This window comes from Pholcus phalangioides, unplaced genomic scaffold (genome assembly GCF_987345545.1).
Source record: "Pholcus phalangioides strain wild (caught in Gottingen) unplaced genomic scaffold, Ppha-v1.0 ptg000024l_1, whole genome shotgun sequence".
Classification (NCBI taxonomy): domain Eukaryota; kingdom Metazoa; phylum Arthropoda; class Arachnida; order Araneae; family Pholcidae; genus Pholcus; species Pholcus phalangioides.
In genome coordinates, this window is record NW_028301616.1 from 28921978 (window position 1) to 28944412 (window position 22435).

The 22435-nt window shown below is 38.3% G+C and overlaps 1 protein-coding gene across 3 annotated transcripts; it reads left to right on the plus strand.

The window, feature by feature from the left end:
* Window positions 1-8973: 8973 nt before the first annotated feature.
* LOC149069164 (uncharacterized) lies at window positions 8974-20444 on the plus strand. 3 transcript variants are annotated; one of them, XM_089250769.1, is made up of 3 exons: window positions 8974-9150; window positions 15148-15839; window positions 17307-20443. In XM_089250769.1, the coding sequence occupies exons 2-3, from the start codon at window positions 15264-15266 to the stop codon at window positions 17694-17696; spliced, it is 966 nt and encodes a 321-aa protein (XP_089106895.1). In that variant the 5' UTR covers window positions 8974-9150; window positions 15148-15263; the 3' UTR covers window positions 17697-20443. The 3 variants fall into 3 exon arrangements, with proteins under 3 accessions (XP_089106895.1, XP_089106897.1, XP_089106896.1); XM_089250771.1 differs by having other exon boundaries at window positions 8992-9150; window positions 15152-15839; window positions 17307-20444; XM_089250770.1 differs by lacking the exon at window positions 8974-9150 and adding an exon at window positions 9231-9438 and having other exon boundaries at window positions 17307-20444.
* Window positions 20445-22435: the final 1991 nt, after the last annotated feature.

Sequence of the window (22435 nt, forward strand, 5' to 3'; positions counted from 1 at the left end):
AAAACTCCTTCTTAGTGAGTCTCTACATTGTAAAATAAAAATACTGACAAATTTCGTATTTATAGCTTCAGTGGTTTCGGCTCAGCGTGATTCTCTGTATAACCCCCCCCCCCCCCGACGACCTCCCTTAGAGGTCGAATTTCGAAAAACTTCTTCTTAGTAAGAGCCCTTGCAGCATAAAATGTATTTACTGACTAAATTTCATATTTATAGGTTTCATCTGTTTCCGCTCGACATTTTTTCTCTATATAGTATTCGAACCCCCTCTCATGACCCCTTTACGCGGGTCGAATTTTGAAGAAAAAAAAACCCCTTCTCAGTGAGTCTGCATTATCAAGTGAAACTATTGGCCAAATTTCGTATTTCTCGCTTCATCGATTTTGGTTTGGCGATGATGAAACAGTAGGTCAGTGATTAGTCAATGAATCAGTCAATCAAGTCTGGACGTATTGTTTTTGTATGTATAAATACGTTTGCTACTACTAAACCACGCATGTACCTCGTCCATATTCCTCTGCGGAACCTCTAACGAATTTGTACAAGAGGGAATGTGCGTGTACGTGTAGTGAAACCTGACGTGAAGTTTGTTTCTGTGTAATGCTTGTTATGTGCAGTGCTGCCATCTGCCAGCAGTTTTTCTAACTATGAGTGAAGTGTAATGATTGAATAATTAATCGCGTTGTTGGCCTGTTACTCTCTGTGGCGAGACTTTTTAATGGGGAGATCGGCTCGCGTTTGCGCCTAGAAGAGTTGGGAACCATAAATAAATAAGTTTGCTACCGCACAAACATCTTTGACCCACCCTCAGGCAGGAAGAGCTATTAGCCTGCTTTGCCCAGGACCTCTTTAAATCAAAATCGGGTCCTGGCGCCAAGGTTGCCAAGTCAGACCAAAAAAACGGAACACATGATTACGATAGCTATTACATATTTGAAGTCCTATCTCATACCACAATTTCTTTACTGTATAGAAAAATACGAATATATCGAAAATTCCTCGACCAATTCTTTGCGATGGTTTCCCCCCAAAAATTGCAATTTACGGTAAACCCGAATAGCAAAAAACTATATTGAGTATAAAAATAGTAATTTCAAATATGAAAGATATTTTTAAAAAAATCGACTTTGATGTAACTATATCCTAATTTCGTTTGGAAAATCCCTTGAAATGTGGACACTCTCTTCTTCTGGACAAACCACTAACAGTTTCTCGCATGAGTGGAGATAATTATATGATTGTGTAGTATCAGCTAATCATATGGTATTGCATCACCTCTACCGGGTGATGCCAAAAATTTATCTTAATTTATTTAATTCGACGAGTTTCCTACAAAATTGCATGGAAAGAATCACGTTTCTGCCCCCCCCCCCCGCCCTCTTGAACTTATATCCAGAATATACCCTCCGATTTACGAACACGTTCCGAATATCTACTTGGTTGTGTAAATCTTGAAAGCAGCGTTTCATATTGAGACAAAAATACTGTTATCCACCACGGCTATACAGGGTGTCCTATAAGGGGTCATTCAAATATTACGTCAGCGTTGATGGGGGGGGGGGTTCCAATTTGCTGAGTTTTTATGACGAGGAGGGGGGGGGGTTGGATGATGCTTACGTCATCAACCACCTTTTATGAAGATATGAAATATTCTTAATGGCATCTTATTTGGTGCGCCAAGAACGGAAAAAAACTTTTCGATAGTTATTGGGCACCTGAACTCTAACATTCTGCCTATTGATAAGTTTTCCGTACAGAGCCACTTTAGTGATCTCTAAATGTTTCACGGATCCTTCAAGTGCTCTAGAAATGTGTTCGAGCCGCTGAAGTGCTCTGGAACTGTGCCACGCATCACTAAAGTGATCCGTAATTATGCCACGAATCACTTAAGTAATCTGGGAATGTTCCGCGGGTAACTTGAGTGATGTAGAACTGCACTGAGGGCCGCTTAAGAGCTCTAAAACTGTGCCCCCGTGTCACTCAAGGGATCTCTAAAATGTGCCGCGGATAGTTTAAGTGTTCTGGAACTGTGTAGCGGGTTATTTAAGTGATCTTTGAATGTGAAAGTGATCTTTCAGGCCTACTTCATTGATCTGAATATGTGTCACGGGCCACTTAAATTCTCTGGAATTGTACCACGGGTGATTTAAGCGATTTGTAAATGTGCCGCTTAGTTCATTTTTACAAAATTGGGTTTGAGGGGGGCAAGCCACATCAGATAACCTTCAGGACCACATTTGGTCCGCGGGTCAAGGGTTTACCATACATGGCTTAGGGTGGGTCGCAGTGAATTTCTTAAAGATTGAGTTCGTAACCTTCAAATGCATTGAAATGAACGGAAATCGATTATAATAACATATAAAGGTATTTTCTTCCGAAATTTTAATTTTTTTTAAATATTTTTTTGCATTAAAACAAATTTTTTTTTGTCCTGGGGTGGGAGATACACGAGTGTCCCCTATGCCCCCTCCCGCATACGTTCCTGATTCCACCAATATGCGTTAGGGTGTAGGGAGGGGGGCAGTGCTGACGAAATTTTGCTGACAAGGTGTGGGGGGGGGGAGGTCAAAAAGGGCTAAAAATTTGCTGACGTAATACTTGAACGGCCCCTAAGTCCTAAAGCGGCCTTTATCTTATCAACCGTTCGTCGTAGAGGAATGGTTTCAATTCGAAAAACGCTCAAACTTGTGTTCAGAAATCACTCTGTACCAGTTTTAACAGTAGAAAATATAGTCACAAAATAGAAAATCTAAATTTTGCTGCGGTTCCCCTATTCTCCAACTTCCAATTAGGAAGTTGTTGCCCTGTTTCTACTGAGGCCAAAAAAAAAGCTCCATGTTCCTAAGTGCAATATTCGCTGAGATATTTGCATTTTCAAATTTCCAAAGATCGCGGAAAAGTTGGGAAAGAACGACGTAAACAAACGGAAGGTGCTCCTTTCTTTCATTTTTATGCTGTTCTTTCCCATCTTTTCTCGATTTTTGAATTCAAATGTCTCGGTGGATATTGAGAGGCAGAGCAGCAACTTTTTTTTGATCGTAAGGTGGAGGACAGGAGAACCGTATAAAACGCTTGTGACACGCTTTCTTTTCTTCTGTTCCAAACCAAGCACAAATCCGGTCTATTGCCATGGGCAGTTTACTACAGAGTGATTTCTGCCAGAAGTGTGTTTACCTAACAGTCTCTCGGTGCGTATCTAGTGTTGTGTCTGATTTCTCAGTGCTGCCATCTGCCGCTGTGGTGACCGAGTGGTCATGGTGACGGACTCGCGTCGCGAGCCGTTCAAGGCGCGAATGCGAGCCGATCTCCCCTTTAAAAAAACCTCGCCACAGACAGCAACAGACCTAAAAACAGCACAAATTCAATCATAACACATCACTCACTTCACTTCTGAAATATAGATGGCGGCACTGCAAAAATCAAGCACAACACTACATACTCATTCAGACTGTTAGGTACACAAACAGTTACACTTCCCGCACAATTCACTGGGTAGTAAATCGCCCGTAGATGGTGATACACCTGAGTTGTGCTCGGTTTGAAAGAAAGAAAGAAAGTGCTGCTATCTCTGTACCTCGTCAATATTCCTCTGCGGAACCTCTAACGAATGTGGGAGTGTATCACATTCACAGTTCATTTCATGAGAAACTAATTTCAGAATTAATGAGAAAATTCACATTTAAGTGAAAGAATAATCTCAAAATAAATGAAATTCTCATATAATAACATATGAGGATCCCGTTGGGCCCCCACTCGATAAGACGCCACTGTGTAAATCTAGATACCACAGTATGATTTTGTTGGCCATCGGGCTTCTCCTGGATTTTTTTTTTTTTTTTTTGGCCCGCAAATGTCAGAGTTTGTAGACTCCTGCTCTAGATATACATAGGAGGTTTGCTTATTCCAAAAAAATGCGTAGGAGGATTCCTTGACCCAAAAATGCAGAGAAAGCTCATTTATCTCTAGAGATGAATAGAAAAGGGTTGCTTTCTCCTTGAAATGCGTAGGAGGGACATGCGAGTCATTTCAAAGAGTTTTGGCTATCCTAGAAATGAGAATACCCCAGGAATGCGTATGCTTACTGTTATAAGTACGTAGGAGTCTTGCTCACTTTTATAAGTACATAGCAGTCTTGCTTACTTCTAGAAATGCGTAGGAGGTTCAGATATCCCTTTAAACTCCTTAGAGCATAGTTTCCAAAACTTTCTGTTCCCCATCGCCCCTTTCTTCAGAGATTTTTTCTCTCATCGCCCTTCTACTCAAGCGAACCCATAGGATCCCATGTTAAACCAGTAGCTTCTATCGCCACCCCGTGGACCATTCCATCGCCCACCGGGGGCGATATTTCCCGCTTTGGGAAACACTGCCTTAGAGGTTGCTTACTTCGGAAATGCGTAGGCATCATGTTTACTCTTAGAAATGAGGAGGATTGCTTATACCCCTTCAAATTCATAGTAGACTTGCTTCTTATCGCAGAAATGCGAAGAATGCCTGCTTACTTCTAGAAATGCGTTTAGACTTACTACTAAAAATGCTTAGGATTCTTGCTTACTTCCGAGGCTTGTTTTTCGCTAGCAAAGCGTAAGAGAAACTTGCCCAGTCCTTAGAAATGCGTAGGAGGCTTGCTCAATCATTGGAAATGCGTAGACTTTATTTTTCTATTTACAACTTCAAAAGTCAGCGAGTAAATTTTCGTTACTTTTTCGACCAACAGATGGCAGAATACGAAAATTTCTTGAAACTTGAGTAATACTCTGTGTATATGTACAGTAATAATATAATCTCGATAATCCGCCCATGTGCTAATGTGGACCGTCCAGTAATCCGGTTTTTCCCCTTCATGCCATGGAAGAGAACAACATGTCACTGCATATCTGTGCGCCGAAGTTTATACAGTACATGCCGCTTAATGTGATCACATCAGGACTCGGAATTTCTGATAAAAACAACAGATTGATAACTGGTCTATCGAAAGAAGTCCAACAGCGCATACGATGGCCATACCTCCAGTTTAATGAACGAGGCGTATGAAAACGGGACAACGTTTTTCTTTTTTCTCACAACTGGTTGCAAAATGTTCAATCGTGTCGTTTTCTTTTCCATATTGTTCTAAAAAAAGCGAAATTTTTGCTTTAAACCTGCATTTTATCCTGTGTTTATTATTTTTATTCAGCCATTATGAAGACTTAGAATGGAATTTCCAGCGCCTAAACTAAATTTATTTTTGTTTACAAACAGTTATAAAACGGAATTTTTATTTTCTGAAACAAAAATTATTCATAGAGGTTCTTATTTGATAAAACAAAAATTACTCATCGAAGTTATTTTTTAAACAAAAATTACTCACCGAAGTTATTTTTTATACTAAAATTATGCACAGAGGTTCTTATTTTTTTAAACAAAAATTATTCACTGAAGTGATTTAAAAAAAAATTATTCATGGAAGTTCTTATTTGATGAAACAAAAATTATTCACCGAAGATATATTTTAAACAAAAATTACTCACCGAAGTTATTTTTTATACTAAAATTATGCACAGAGGTTCTTATTTTTTTAAACAAAAATTATTCACTGAAGTGATTTTAAAAAAAATTATTCATGGAAGTTCTTATTTGATGAAACAAAAATTATTCACCGAAGATATATTTTAAACAAAAATTACTCATCGAAGTTATTTTTTTAACAAAAATTACTCACCGAAGTTATTTTTAAACAAAAATTACTTACCGAAGTTATTTTTTAAACAAAAATTACTCACCGAAGTTATTTTTTATACTAAAATTATGCACAGAGGTTCTTATTTTTTTAAACAAAAATTATTCACTGAAGTGATTTAAAAAAAAATTATTCATAGAAGTTCTTATTTGATAAAACAAAAATTACTCACCGAAGATATATTTTAAACAAAAATTATGCACAGAGGTTCTTATTTTTTTAAACAAAAATTATTCACCGAAGTTATTTTTTTAAACAAAAATTATTCACTGAAGTGATTTTTTAAAACAAAAACTATTCACCGAAATTCTTATTTAAAAAGAATTATGCGTTCTACGAAATTTTTATTTTGAAATATATTATAGATGTGTATACTGTACAGGTCTACCCATTGATTCGAAAGATTTGTTTACAAAATTTATCTTTTTCTTTGTACTATCTGTTATTAACCATAAAGAAAAAAATTTAAAAAAAATCAATTTTAATAGTTGAATTTTAATAAAAAGTATTCAAATTTTCTAAAAATTTTGGGGAATAATTTTAATTCCTTTTTCCCCCAGGGAATTTTTGTGTCAGAAATTTTATTGACATGTTCTTATTTTTTTCATCATGAAAATTTCGGTGAGTGTTTTTTGAAATTTCATTTGTATTCATTCGGAGAAAAATCTACATACGGGTACGTACATACTCTGGCAGGTGTTTGTTTATTAGAATTTGGAAATGCGCGTTATCTTTTTTTTGTCTGAACACCTAATGATTATATGGTTTAGTTTTTTTACTTCTCTTCCTTTGTGTAATGGAGGAACTCACTCATCAAAAAGCTCTTTGTTTTGCACATTCAATTCAAGGTTACATAACATTCACACACACTTAACTTTCCTTGTTTCCCATCGCTAGCGCCATCTGTTGCTTAATCACTGAACGCAAAACTCATTTCAGTGCGGGGGGGGGGGAACCTCTGCAGTATGACGTCACAATTTACACGCTATATCCGGCAAACACAGGGCCCCTGCAGTTCTAGATTTGGCGAGTACTCCCGCTTCTTTGGAAGAAACCAAACAAAAGATTTCATCTTAATTAACGAAATTATTTTCAGATTGAGAAGAAATTCTGGTCATATTACGAACGGTGGGGCTCACAACCTGTGTCCATATGTTGCCCCCTGGGAACCTGGCATATCTCGGGAGCCATGGTTGAAAAGGTCACCCAGGGAACCACGGGGCCCCCACAAGGGTAGGGCTGACAAAGCTCCAGCCCGGGGTGTTCTCATTATTTTTCGTTTTTCCACGCTATAAATCCATTATAAAAGGGCCCCATGAAAAGTCAGCTCGGGGGCCCGCCAAAGGTCTCAGCCTAGGGGCCCTGCTCCAGGATATGGAGGCCATGGCCGGAACCAAAGAGCAAAGGGAGCGATTGTCCTCTCTCCCCTGCCTTTTCTGAAAGGCGAACGAAAGAGCAGTCGCCTCAGTGGTCTTGCAATATTCAGGGTGAAAGACAGTGCCGTCTTAACGCATGGGCCAAACCGGGCACGCAGAATCGCCCTCGGGGGGTATGCTACCGGTGTGGTTCCACTGGACGCAGCTGTTTGTGGGGGGAGTCCCCACACTTATGGTAGTAGAAGTGAAGAGAAATATACATAATCAAAAATACATTTTTTTTCGTAGTAACCTAAACAAGGTGTCTGAGCATCAACTGATTTGATTATGGAATCCATCAATTCTTGGATTTTTACGCTCATTAATTCTGGATTCTCACCAATTCTGAATTTTCATCAATTTTGGGATTTTTTTCTCTTATTAAATCTGGATTTTCATCAACCTGAGACTTTTTCTCATTAATTGTGAATTTTCATCGATTTCGGGATTTTTGCTCTCATTAATTCTGAATTTTTATTGGTGAGTATATATTTTCCAGCATTCCAGTATATTCTGTGAAAATGCATGAGAATCTTCGGAGATGTCCGATTCCCCTCCCCACAAAATTTTATAAAGCCACCGTAAGGAACCCCGAAATTATTTCACACCGGTCCGAATGACGGCGGCCATGGCCCAGGTGGAGGCCTCAAGACAAGAGAGGCCATACAAAAATTAGATCTGGTTGAAATTTTCGAGAGTGAGCCAGGGATGGCCTCAGAAAAATTACTTGGCCCGGGGGTCCATGATGCTCTTAAGACTGGTGAAGGAAAAACTTTTTTTTTTTCCTGAATATCGAGAAGGTGAACTCTGAAAGAAAACTCTACTAGTCTCCGCCGGAAATCGAAGGAATCCCCGGTCTTATTGTAATCCGAGCAAGCGCGCTACCCATTTACATCAAAGGGGGACATGACTATTCCTTCCTTATTTACGCCCCGTAGCTTGATGGGACGAGGGGGGTACCTCGTACTATAGCCACTACAATAGGGGTATTGTAGTGGTCCCCTATCCAGTCGTCTTACCTCGTACCACATAGCTACCCATCTCGCTACGGAGATGGGTAGCTATGGACACGAGGCGCATGTCTGGTTTAGTAGTAGGATAGCGAGGATAGTAAGGGTAGTAAGGATAGCGAGCTTGCCTGAATTGTGAGAGGACTGGGCTCGATTCTCGGTGGAAACCCGCGGCTGGAGACTTTTCTCTCCGTCACCTCGGCATAATATATGGAAAAAAAGTCTTTCCTTCATATCATGGGCTGAGAAAAAATAAAAATCATCTCATTCTCAATGTACAATGCACACGCACTCCCTAAATCACCCTTTTGATCACTCTCATTCTCTCACACTCTCTAGGTCCCTCACTCACCCGATTCCTTGCTGTGTACAATTCACGTGCTTACACGCTTGCCCACACTCTAGGTCACTCTTTTGATCACTTACATACCTGCACACTCTTTAGCCCACTCACATACTTACACACTTTCTATAGGTCACTCGTTTGGTCATTCATTAACCTAGTTTCTCGCTGTCTGAACAGAGGCGGATCTATTGTTTTACCACCCCTGGGGGGGGGGGCTACACAAATTTCGTGACAGCTCATTCCTCAAATTTGCCGCACTGGAAACTTAGTACATAGTATCTAGGAAGTATTGTCTAAGCCCCCTTCCTCTCCCCCCCCCCGTAAATACGCCACTGGGTTGAGAAACGGTACTTGCTAAACATACACGGTGTCAAAAACGCTTCCTTGAGTGAAACATTTGGCGATATTTCAGTAGGGAATCAATTCCTGCTTTTTATTTATTTATTTTTTTTCGGCGGAAGGTGGCAACCCTGCAGCGAGAGTAAAATTACGTAACGGGCAGTGATTTGGCACGCGCACACCGGGATCTCCCAGGGAAATACGGGGCATCCGTCAAAACAAAGATCACTATTGAAATCAACCACAACAACAAAAAATGAGTTTATACTCAATTTAAAAAGAAGAAGAAAACTCAAGGTCCACATTCGACTGTTTATTACAGCAAGGGTAAGAGGCCTTCTTTGTTTGTATTTATTTACTCATTATTATCTCATTTGCTGTAATCATTACACACATTCTTGATTATTTTTCCCCGTCAAAAAAAAAAATCGTTTCCGATAAAATGATCATTACGATTATTCAGTCCCGTTGGTTATCGCGTGAATGGTGGAAATATTGATTATCACTACGAGGAAATAAAAATAGTCGTAAAAAACGGGATTATTTTTACGATTTCTTACGTTATATTTGGAATTTTTTAATTTTGTTAAATGCTCGGAGGAAATGATGCAAACGGTAACATGTTTCATATATTATAATATTTCTTCTTTGACATATTCAATTATATATGTGTTTATGATATTATTTGATATTTTTATAATAATAATTATTATTATATTTTTATTATTGATATCAGAGATGGGACGAATATTCGGCTGCAATTCGGTATTCGGCCCTTTTGCCGAATATTCGGTTCGGACGAATAATGCTTAGGTATTCTGCCGAATAGCTGTGTGAATAAATCTAAGCACAAGGAACTAATTAAAAAAAAAATTACATCAATTTTATCAATTGCATTAATTTAAATTTCCCGCATAAATTAAAAATTTGCCTATCATACTTTATTGTGTGGCGCATAAAATGTACCTTTCCGTGAAAGGGGTAATGTCTAGGGTGAATTTCTTAGATAAATAAAGCATGAAGCTGAAAATAGAATCCTGCTGCAATTACACACGAGTTCACCAACTGAAGGATGCCACCTGGGCGAGAAACGTATCGAGCTTCAATAAAAGAAGCAAAAGAACATGTAAAGAGGAAAAAAATAAGAAAACAATTTGCATAATTAGTTCAGAGTAAATAATGGTTGTGACGTTTTCTTGATTAGATGTAAAATTGTGAAAAGTGTTGCAAAAATAAATTTCTGTATATAAGTAATACTAAAATACAATATTTCATCGTTAAATTTGATTGTCAGTATCATGGCAAAAAATCTTTACCAGCTTTTTAATATTTATTTAAATATTAAATTGCATAATTAAAATTTATTATCAATCGTTTGAAATTGCCAATAATTTTATTTTCCAATTAAAAACACCAATTACATTTATAATATGTAAGCCACTGTTAAAGCTCTGAGGGCAGGACTCGGTGTAACAAATTCTCGCATTCCGCGTATTTATAATTATGATGAATTTTAAGAAGAGATCGATATTCGGCCAAATCAGTATTCGTCCCATCCCTAATTGATATTTTATGATATTAACTATTTCATATGTTTTAATGCACTCGTGTACAAAATTAAGAGAATTAGCACATTATGTCGAATTTCTGAAAAAAACCGATGAACAGATTTTAATGAAAATCGGTACGAATACACAGTTATAACAGAGAAAGGAATGTACCATACGAAAGTCATAGCACGCACGCATGATTGTTAGTAAAGCTCACTATTGCAGGAATGTCCAAAATTCCCGTTGCGAGATCGAATGAGTCTAATATGGGGTGTGGTTCCCCTCTCACAGTCAGACAGGTCGCACAGTGCGACGGCATACTGGACTCGAGGCAGTTCAGGAATCCCACTCCTGCAGCAGCGCAGTTTTCAGCTCCGGGATGGTTCTCTTTGGGGGGGGGGGGGGAATGGCAAGATGCAATTGCCCTCCCAAGAGCGTCCCAGACATGTTCTATAGGGTTTAGGTCAGATCTGGCTGGCCAATCCATACGCCGAATATCCTCACTTTCCAGATAATCGTTGTGGGCTCGTCCATGGACACTAAACGAGGATCCAACTGCGAACCCTGAAAAGACGAATATAGGGCTCTAAGATCTCCTTTCTATACTTCCTTGCAGTCGGGGACCCTCTGTCAAACACATGGAGGGATGTGCGACCGTCCAAAACGATGCCTCAAATTGACACAATGTGCAAATTCTCTTAATTTTGCACTCGAGTGTGTTTATGATAAATTTTCGGAATCGTGTGTGAGTTTGTATAATTTATTTCCACTATTTTTCGAGGACGAAATCATTGAAATTTTCGAGTTTTTTCGACTACAATTTCCCAAAAAAAAAAACTCATTATAACTCATAATTAAAATCTTCTGTAGAAAAATATTGGAACGGAAATTTTTTTATTTACCGGACAGAACACGTAACAAAATACATGACAGACAGACATAAATGTACATATACCCAGGGCCGTAACTAGACAGGTGCAACAGGTGCACCCGCACAGGGCCCACTTGGAAGGGGGACCACCAGAATTGGTCCAGAAGGGGCCTACATTCAAATTCTTCCACAGGAATGGCTAACTACGGCCTTGCATACACCCACTTTGTGACTTTCAAAAGACTTCTCGTCCAGGAAATATAATATGAATTTAATGTGATTTGAACTCTTTCATCAATGTTCAAGGAAACATGATTTATCGATTTAACACTCCTAAATCTTTCAGAAGTAATTTTTGACAAACGTCCTTTTCATTCGCACATCACTGTTCTGAAGTTATCAAGAAAGCCAGAGGGACCATATATATCAACTAAATATGTCGACGAAAATGTAATGATGACAATTAGGATGATGGAGGAGGATGTATGAGCCGTTATAGTTTCATCTAAGGCACCCCGATGACAAATGCGTATTTACAGGGAGGCTAAGTGGGTAGTTTTGTTCAGAGCGGCAAATTTGAGGCACATGTGTGTGATTGATCAAGAAAATTTTTTATCTCTTTCCCCCTAGAGTATAATGGGAGAAGGGGGACAAAACCATAAATATACCTCTGCCAGGAGAGCGAAGGGCTAAGTCTGTGAGCAACCAAAACATCGACTAAGAGGGGAGGGAATGACCAAAAGAGTGATCTGGAAATTGTGCAAGCATGTGAAGGAGCTCCCGAGTTGCAAGATTCTCGTTTTCCACCATGAAGACTACCGTCGAGGTTTACGGGTTCGAATCCGGGAGAAGAACATCGAAAACAAGTTCTATACCTACCGAGCCTGGGGCGACCACCGATAGGTGGCACCTTCATTTCCGACCCAAATCCACTAGTTGTAAATTGCCGCGAAAGTATAGTTACCAGAGACGTCCTCTTACGTTTCGAAAAATCCTCCTTTTTGTCCTTTCCCGGTTTTCGGAATTTTTTTTCTTCTACTCTGAAACATATGTAGGCCTATCTCTTTATTGATATATATATTTTTTTTGTCATACGCATTGACGCAACAGCCGTCGAAATTCTCCGGATTTTTCTGTTTTTTATTTTTTTTTAGTGGTTTTGTTTTAGTCGGGAAACGTTGTGGCTGGTTTTATTGGACAGTCTAGTGGCGTCATCTGTTGAAATTCGGAAAAAGTGACGTTATTAATGGTGAGCGCGCAGGCGTGCTCCTTTCTTAGTTTCCAACGAATCTGGTAACCCTATCTATGGGAAAAAAAATTAAGTGCTCTTATATCTTCCAAGAATTTACTTTGGCAAAAGGGACTCTTCTTTGGGAGAAGGAATAAACAGACTCATCTCAGTGTGACTTTTTATTTACAAAACCACAGTCTGATGTTGTAGGAAGTAGCTCTAAATTATGGTCATTACCATACCAGATGGCGAAGGAAAGATTGATGTCTCATCTTTATTTATTTTCCTCCTCCTCCTCCTTTTTGGCATTGGTTCGATCAAGTGTATGATACGAATAACAAGCTTCCACTCATCTTCAGCCGTAAACTTGCATTCCTTCGCACAAAAAATGCTTTAAATCACCGGAGAATCACGCTAGAGATGCTGAGGATATTTACAGCGAACGACCTTCAGAAATATGTCTTCGTCTCCTGATGCAAGACATTTTTGTACGACATATCAGTTTTATTATTGAAAATAGTCATTTCTGACTGAAATTCCTACAATGCTATTACGTCATCCAGATCGAACTTGCTGATCTTAAAAATTTTTCTCGACAAAGAACTGGCAGACCTTCAACACGATGTGTATTTACAAAAAACCCGAAAATTCCGGAATTTGACCCCCTTTCACTCCTAAATATGGAAGCCAGATGGCAACACTTCCCGATCACGGATAGATCCTACGCCATAAATACGTCAGGTACACGCAAATACACAAACACACCAACTTGATAGATATTACCCTGAGGAATATCACAGCAAAGTGTATATACAGTATAGTCGGCTCTTTCCACAGATTTTATAAGTTCAAGCCGTTGAATTTATTCCACTTCCGCATTCGTCTCGTATAATACATGGTACGAAAGTTTTAACAATTACTGACTGATCCGAAGATGAATTCAAGAAAGAAAACTCGGCTGCCTCAACCGGAAATAGAACTCACACCTTCTCACATACCGGGTGAGCTGGCTAGACTACTACGCTATAGAAGCAACGAACTTCTTTCCTTGAAGATTGTGTGCCCGTTCTTCCCCCCCCCCCCCCCCCCGTAGACACAGTCAAATTTCCTTTCCTGAATTCATCTTCGAATCAGCGAGTTGTTGAAACCTTCTTATGAATAGCAGAGGACGACATCACATCTTCAAATAAATCGCCATCTGGTGGCAAATTCCAGTATGTAAGAGCTGTTGGTTGAGTCAGGTCTGACTGTCCGTGTACGGTCCCGTTCAGCACACGCGAACTCTAAAGAAAGATGTTCGTTGCTCCTACAGCGTAGTTGTCCAGCGCACTCACCCGGGCATGAGAGAAGACGTAGGTTCGATTCCCCGTTTAGGCAGTCGAATTTTCTTTCCTGCACTCATCTTCGCATCAGAAAGTTGGGAAAACCTTCGCGTGAATAGGGGAGAGTGACATCATCTTCAGATAATATATGATAGCAAACAGCGCCAAAACAAATTCGAATGGACTTCCATTGAAATAAAAGTTTCGTTACGGTGAGCAACAGGTCCACCACACAATGTTTTCCCAAGCACGCTATGCTAAATCTGGAGTATTGATAACAGCACCAACTGAACACGCACAACGTTGTAAGAGCACCAACTTACCCAGACCGAGGTTGTGGACAGTTCAAAAGAAAGTTCGAGGACTTACCTGACCACCACCTTGACCGCACACAAGAAATTTATTACTAAGAAAGGTCTGCTTGTTCTCAGCTGAACAATTTTTTTTCAAATAGGAAACCGGCTCACATTTTCGCCTAAAAGTTGGAATACCGCGGAAAATCAACTTCAGCTGACCACTGCTGTGCCATAATCCGGGTTCTGGATGGGCTAATTCCAGGTTCGGACTTACCTGACCGAAAACCAGATTCTATTCGGTTCAAGTTTCCTCTTTTCTCTGACAGGCAAAATGTCATGTACACCAATGGTAATGGTTGAATATAAAAATCACCAATAGTGATCTTGCACCACCGAGCGCAGCTTTACCCCTTTGTTTGGTCGTGCTGCTCTCAAAAAAGCAAACACATGAGTTCCTTATACTTTATTTTTCAAACATAGGCATGGTATATTTTGAGCTCGTTTCGGCATTGATGCCGAAACGAGCTCCTAAGCTTTCGATTTTTACTTGTGAGCTATTCATAAAGTTTCTATAATTACCAGCAGAATGGCTCAAAGGTACACACACGTCTCCTATTTCTTGACAACCCAAACAAGAACGATTTTTGACCCTGGCATTTTAGAGGGAAATATCGTGTGTGGAGAAACATTACTGTGCACTCTTCAACAAAGATGGGAAAATAAGCTCTGGCAAACAATAAAAATGGCATTTTTATACTATGCAAATGTACATAAATCACATAAATAGTGGTTTTTTCTGAAATGAAACATCCCATATTTTATTAAATATTGGCAATAACTTTTTTGTCATGTAATTGCATTCACAAATTTGTTTAATATATGACCCCTCAAAATTTTTCTCCTCTGGATATTTCAATGCTTGCCAATTAGAGGGTTAAGCAAACATTGCGTTTGGAAATGCTTGATGAATGGATTCATAACTATTATATGATGTACATCATAATTCGTTTGACTGATTCCAAAACATATGTTTTTGTGTTGTGCTATGTCTTAGGTAGAAAGCCATGGCAAGGAAATTCATTCATTCTGTTGAAATGGTGAAAGCAACATTCGCATGAAACACAAAAAGATTTAACTTTCCAAGTAAAGCTGATCGAACAGCCAATCATAATGGTCGCCTTGCTGTTGTTCATCATGGCCACCACCGTGGCTCTGGTCCTCTTCGACAGATACGTCGCCGAGACCACGGACAACCAGCAAAACCACGTGAGTATGTACGACGAGGACATGGAAGACGAACAGCCGAGATCGGAGAGGAACTACAACAAATGCAGCATTTTCACGGTCCTCGGACTCAGCAAGGATCAAGTCAGGTCCTTCACGGCCTTCAGGGATCACTTCAAGAGCTACCACGAAGTCATAGGTGCCATGAAGAGCGCCGGGTTGGAGAGGATCCGCCTGATCGTGGGCATCGACTACAGCGCGAGCAACGAATGGCAAGGACGGCGAGTCTTCAAGGGAGAGCTGTTGCACGCGCTGAAGGGACACGCCGTCTTCAACCCCTACCAGAAGATTCTCCATTCTCTAGGTCCGACGTTCTCACACTTTCTTCACAACCAACCGATCCACGCGTACGGGTTCGGAGACATTAGAACTAAAGACTACGATGTCTTCCCTCTCAGAAGTGGTACTGCTTGCTCGGACATGGCCGACGTCTTGGACGCTTACAATTATAACGCACAACGGGTAAGAGAAACCGTTACATCTGCGAGGGTCGTTTGATAAGTTTGGTAAAAAACGGTGTTTAACTTCTTTTTAAATTTTGTTTTTCAACAGTTTCCACACACTTTTTCAATAATGTTAATTTTTCGTTATTCCCCGTCAGAAAATTAAATTTTCTCTTAACACTTCAAAAAAGTCATTTACTAAAAGCCATTTTTTTCAGCTGCAATGGTCTCATCATTTGATGAACAATTTTTTCCACCAAGCGAAACTTTCAATATTGGTGGGGGAGGGGGAAAGGAAAAAGTCACGTGGGGCCAAATCCGTAGAATTTGGGGGATGAGATATTTTTGCAAATTCTTATTCATGCAATTTGGCCATTTCAATGGTGTACCTGTGAGATGAGGCATTGGCTTAGCTGGATAGGGCATTTTTTTTGAGAGTCAAAAAATCGTTATCGTCAACCTTAACCGTTTCATCTGTAGCTGTTCTTTCAAATTTTCCAGAAGTATGGTCTCCACTTATTGTCTGACCCTTCTGGAAGTAGTCTATATAGATGATGTCTTGAGAAGCTCAAAAATCTTCTCTCATTTATTATTATCTTATATAATTCTGAATCAAATCCTTACAACTAATGTCTAAAACCCAAAAAATTGTGGTTGCTAGTAAGAGCCATGTCTCGGCTTCTTAGCAATTTTTATCCCGCTTATGTTGTTGTATTTTCTGTATTTATGAATAAAATTTAATTGAAAATTTTTGCCATCACTTTTCCAGCTGGTAAAAAAGTCTTAGCCTTGTTTGGTGCAGTTTCACCACAGCGTTGGCTGTTGTTTTGACTCCGGCGTACGGTGAAGAGTTATGTTTCACCCTTCACCCACTGTCAGAAATTGACACAGAAAGTCTTCAAGATGAGCCAATCTCGACAAATTTACTTTTAATCACTCGTGACCGATACCGGCAGCCATTTTGCACAAAGCTTTTCAGCTATCTCAAGCACCTTCAATCTGCGATCTTTCATGAGGATACCATGGAATTTTTCAATGATTTCCAAGGTGGTGGCCTAAACTGGGCACCCAGGTCACTTTTCTTGGGTGACCAGCTTAAATTCTTTGATCCAAAAATAAATTGTCTTTAATGATGGTGCAGAGTGCCCATAAACTTATAGTAGTACAGCTTTGATTTTGGCAGCTTTAAACCATTTTAGATAACAAATGTTATTTTTTCACTGCAAGGCACTTATAATCAACCGTTTCCAAAGTAACTGTTACAACTCGAACTTGGAACGACACCAAAAAATAAACCGCAAAGCTCTTTGTGCTCTAACTTGTTGTGACAGGTTTTAGAGAGACATACTTACAATTGTAATAACTTGAAAGTGATCATGCTATTATATCTAGAGATTTACCTTATTTATCAAACAACCTACGTACCTCATCTTGAAACTGATCTACCTTTTTCCATACTCATTGATTTCTTTACTGTTCCACGCAGATACAACGCAGCGGACCAACGAGCCTCGCTCCAATCATCAGACGAAGTATAGACATCGTGAAGAGGACCAACGCTTTCCATATCCTTTTGGTCATAACAGATGGCCAGATGAGGCCCGAAGAGGCTCCTACCAGACACGCACTAGTCCAAGCTTCCAAGGCAGCCTTGAGCATCGTTACTATCGGTGTGGGAGACGGGCCGTGGAAAGCATTGGAAGAGTGGGACAATCGTGTGCCGGACAGAGTCTTCGATAATTTCCACTTCGTCAATTACCACCAGATAGTGAGGTCGGCAAGAAACGCCGACGCCGCGCTGGCGCTCCACGCCCTGATGGAGGTGCCAGATCAGTATCAGACGATCATCAAGTTAGGCTACCTGGAGAAATATTGAAACTGGAAAAGGGAACCTCTTGAAAACTAATCATCGACTTCTCTTCCAACTTTGCCTTGATATAACTAACAGTGACTTCTTTATTTTAACATGAAGAAGAAATGAACTTCCTCATAAGGGTCTTGATCTATTCGAACATATACTGTATGTACTTTCTTATCAAAAAAAAATAATCAAACGCCTTAATTATATTCCTTCTAAATGACACTATTACATCATTCAGGTAACACCAAACAACTCATTAACTATAGCGTAATCCATTTTCTAGAATTTTCTGCCTCTCAAATGGCAGACATACATTTAAATTTTGAAGATAAATTGCATAAACCCCCCCCCCCAAAAAAAAGGGGGCATTTAATTATAATATATAATTAGAATTATACAGGGTGTCCCAAATTGTTTGCGCAGCAGATACCTCCGAAACCGTTGACTTTAGAAAGGTACAGGTAAAAGTCTGTTATAACGGGAATCTCGAGCAAGGCTGTTTTAAGAGCACCGTTATCCCCGGGTCAAATGATTTTTCTGAGGCTCTAAGGCAAATACGCATGTATACTCCTCGAAAATTTTAACTATATATATATATATTTATCTCATTTTTGTGAGCTCTTGTGAGCCCTCAGCTCTTGAGTCCCCCTGGACGTATCCGGGTTGACTCATGCATTAAAACGGTACTGATTATGAGCACATGTAATTCGCAAGTGAATGCCAAAAACCTAATGTTGGAGATACAAAAAATTCCACTTACAGAGTTATTTATGAATGAAAATCAGAACACATTCGCTATAACGACAACGGAAATTCTCAAGAAGCATTTTTTCCTTTCCCTCTAATTCTGTAAGAATTATAAAATAGAAACTGAAAAGGAAGTGAGATTTTTGAAAATCTCTCTTTTCACTCTATTCATAGGTGTTATCCATAACACTCATGGGGCATGTTAGTACCTCCCTACAGATAAGAAGACCACATTCTGTATCGCCTTGTTATCTAAATAGGAGGCGGAAAGCATATCATTTTATCTGTAGGCGTGTTGGTTGAGCAGGTGGGACGCAACCTCTGGTTTTGACATCGTTGTTATTTCCCTTGAAAATCCTCTCCCTCTCTCTTTTCTTGGAATCTTACATAACTGAATACAGGGCGAACAGGTCTTAATTATTTTCTCTGTCTTAAATGTTATATTGGACATTCTTACGGTGGAACGAGCACTCTAGTTGCAGAAACTGGTGCATACCACAAAGTGCAAAATTTTGTTATGCAATCAACAATGTGTATGCATAAGCAGTTAACTCCAGATGTATATTTCAGTGAGTAGTTCAAAATAAAAGAGAAAAAAGGTATAAATTTTCTACTCAGAAATAACAATCACATTTTTTGAAAATTATTTTGACATTTACAGAATTTTTTACCTCTTTGATTAGCAATTTGTGAACCACACCCTCAATCATTGGGGATAAATGCTGAAAATTTTATAGTCAAATATATCTATTAATATTGCATTTCAAAATTATTAATTTTTTTATAAATGACTTCTCGGAGTGGCATTTACATTTCACTAATCGGAAGTTTTAGCACACAGGGTCTACATAAAAAGTTACTCTAATTTATCAAATTAAGTTTTTCTATTGTTTTATGGACAATTACCCTTCGAGAAATCAAACATTTTGAGTAACTGCACGCCATTTGAAACCTTTTTGTAATATTGAAAGTATATTTATAAAATGAACGGTTGCAGAGACATCCACTGTGGAAACAATTTGGGACAACCTGTGTGGGCACATTCTTCTCACACAATATTCTTCGCATAAGAATACATAACAGAAGCAGCAATCAGTATGTGCCAAATTTACAAATAGAAATTTTATTCAAAAGGCCTTAATCGCACAGTAATAAATATTAAACATGTACTTAAATATATGAATTGAGGCCAAGGTCTGGCTTGTCACTTTACTGAGCCTCACAGTGAAAGTACTTATCAATTTTTCTAAATTTTTCTCCCCAAAGAATTTACATAACAATAAGAACTTATACAAATATAGCCTATGCAAGTTTTTCTATTGCCATTTATAAATTCATAAACAATTTTTTTCTTCCATGAACGGAATAAAATGTCCACTAAAACAATATGCAGATTTCCACCATAATGACAATACTGTAATATGAAAAAAAGAATGTTGGATTTTTTTCCATTTTCCCAATCAAGCTTGACGTTACCTCTGATGTTCGGTTCTAAAATAAGTTGCCTTTCACATAATGATAATACTGTGATAAATACATCAGATAATACTGTGTTGTGTATAAGACATTATGGTCTATTTCAGTGCAGTTTTAAAATTTTGAAAATATCAGAAATTATATTAGTCACCAAAATATATAATACAATCCGAGGAAGTTTGAAAAAGCAATGAAATCGTTTGTTATACACAAACTTTTTCATATCTGTGACGGCTGATAAGCAGTACAAAATTCACGGGTCATGGACGAACTTCCTTGTATGTGAAAATTTGTTATGAGCAAGTCCGACTGCATAAGTAAAATTCTTTGTTTTTCTTAAAACACACTCATTTTATTTATTATAGTGCATTCATGCAAGATATTTATCATGAAAGTATTTATTTATTGTTTGTGTTTACTTGTATTTATCTACACTTGTGATGAAACTGCGTTATTTGTATTTATGAAATTTTGACAAACCTTCAGTGTTTTTTTTACCTATTAAAATTTAAGCACAGGATCAAAATGATATCAAACTATTATTTTGTAAGACTGTTTTTGGAATGACTCAGTGAGACTATTATTATTTTGTGTCATAATACTGTCTCAATATACTCTTATTTTGAGATAAATTTTAATCAACCATAAGTGGAGAAAAATAAAGCAAAAAAAGTATTTCATACATACATACGAGGGTATTAAAAACTGGGTGGTATAAGTTGACTAATCCTCATTTTGAGAAAAAGGTTTACTAGAAACTTTTCCATTAATACTCCCATGTTAAAAAGTTTAAAATTTCACAATCTATTGGCAAATTATTGAAGCTGAGACTTAGTTCATTTTGTCTTCAGAATTTATCCCATCAATTGCATTTCTGAACTTGAGTTAGAATCTGTGGCATATTTACATAGGGGGTTTGGGCCTCAGGACAGCAAGTTCAGAGGGGAGGCAAATTAGATGTGTCCAAGAAAATTAGTAAGTATGGGAAAAGAGAAGAAAAATTTGTATAATCCTAAATAAATCCACCTCTTACAAGACAGTAAGAGACTGTCTTGTCAGTGAGTGACCCAGAGAGATTGCAAGCATATGAATATCCAGATTCGAACCCCATTGATGCACAGTGGTTTCCAACTTAAAAGTGTGAATGTGAGCCGGTCTTTCATTTGATAAAGTCTCTCTCCAGAGAGAAGACAGACCTTCAACATGGTATTTACATAACATGAAAATTAAAGCATTTACCACCATCTTTACCTCAAAATTTGGAACACAGATGGCAGGAATAGAAAGAGCATGAAACACAATTCTAACAATCCAAATACGTTGTGTAAGTATATGTACATGCATGACCCTAACACATTCCGCCATGCACTGATTTGTTAGAAACTCCTCAAAGGAATGTGTACAAGGTGCATGTTGAGTTAAGTAGCAGTAGTAAAACCTATAACAGCTTGAAAAAGGTTAATTTTCAAGTGTGATATGCATTTTCCAGCATGAACAATTGCTTCACAACCTTCAAGTCTTCTATGTCTGAGGAAAGTTTTGATATGATGAATGCATCATAACAGGTTCAACATCAGATGTCAGGACTACAAGCCATCAATGAATATCTAAATTTTTCTTCATGGTCAAAACTTCACTTTTCTCAATGTAAGATGAATTTCAAGATAAAAGAAAAAACACAATATTTTAGTCATAAGAGCCTTTGAAGAAAAGACATTATCCACATTCATTAAACATTTCAAGTTATTGAACTTTCGAAAATTACATTTTTTCCTCCATGTTCATAATGTCATTTATATAAAATTTTATTAACATGGAAAAAAAGATTGTTTCTTGAAATTTAATAGCTTAAAAATATTTTAAAAATAAGGAACATTTGCAAATTGTGGCAATGTTTAATTTTTAAAATGAACTAGCTGATACCCGGCGATGTTGCCCGCCCTGTAAAAAATTTATAAATGTATAGCTTATTAATTATATATTTCTTAATCTTCTTTCTTAAAAAAATTTCTGCATCAAGTAAGAAAAAATTATTTTTTTTATTTTTAAATATTTTAATTAAAAACTTGAGGCAATCACACAATATTTTTAGTTTTTCCATCTGGTGTGTAGATGTGCAAATTTTTGGAATCACCGGCGACGAAAAGCTGTCCGTGTGAAAAACAGGGCTCAAGTAGGTTGATACCTGCCACTGCTAACAACTGGCCTTGCACTTTGTTGATTGTCATGCCAAAAACTAAATGAACCGAGAAGTGTAATAGCTTGAAAGAGAATGATATTTCTTCAGTGATAATTGGGATACATGGAATGAAGACTTCTCTTTTTTTGACACATCCAGTTAGAATCGTTGCTTCAATGATGTACTTGTGCAATTTGCTCACGCAGAGTCTGCTGCCATTGCAGAGTCTTGGTGTCTCCAAATTTCTTAGAAGCATTATAGGTGCTCCGACTTTGACGGTCAAATTGTGTGGTGGCACACCCGGAATATCCAAAGAGTTCAGAAATTCTGCAGAATACAGAACTGTCTGCTC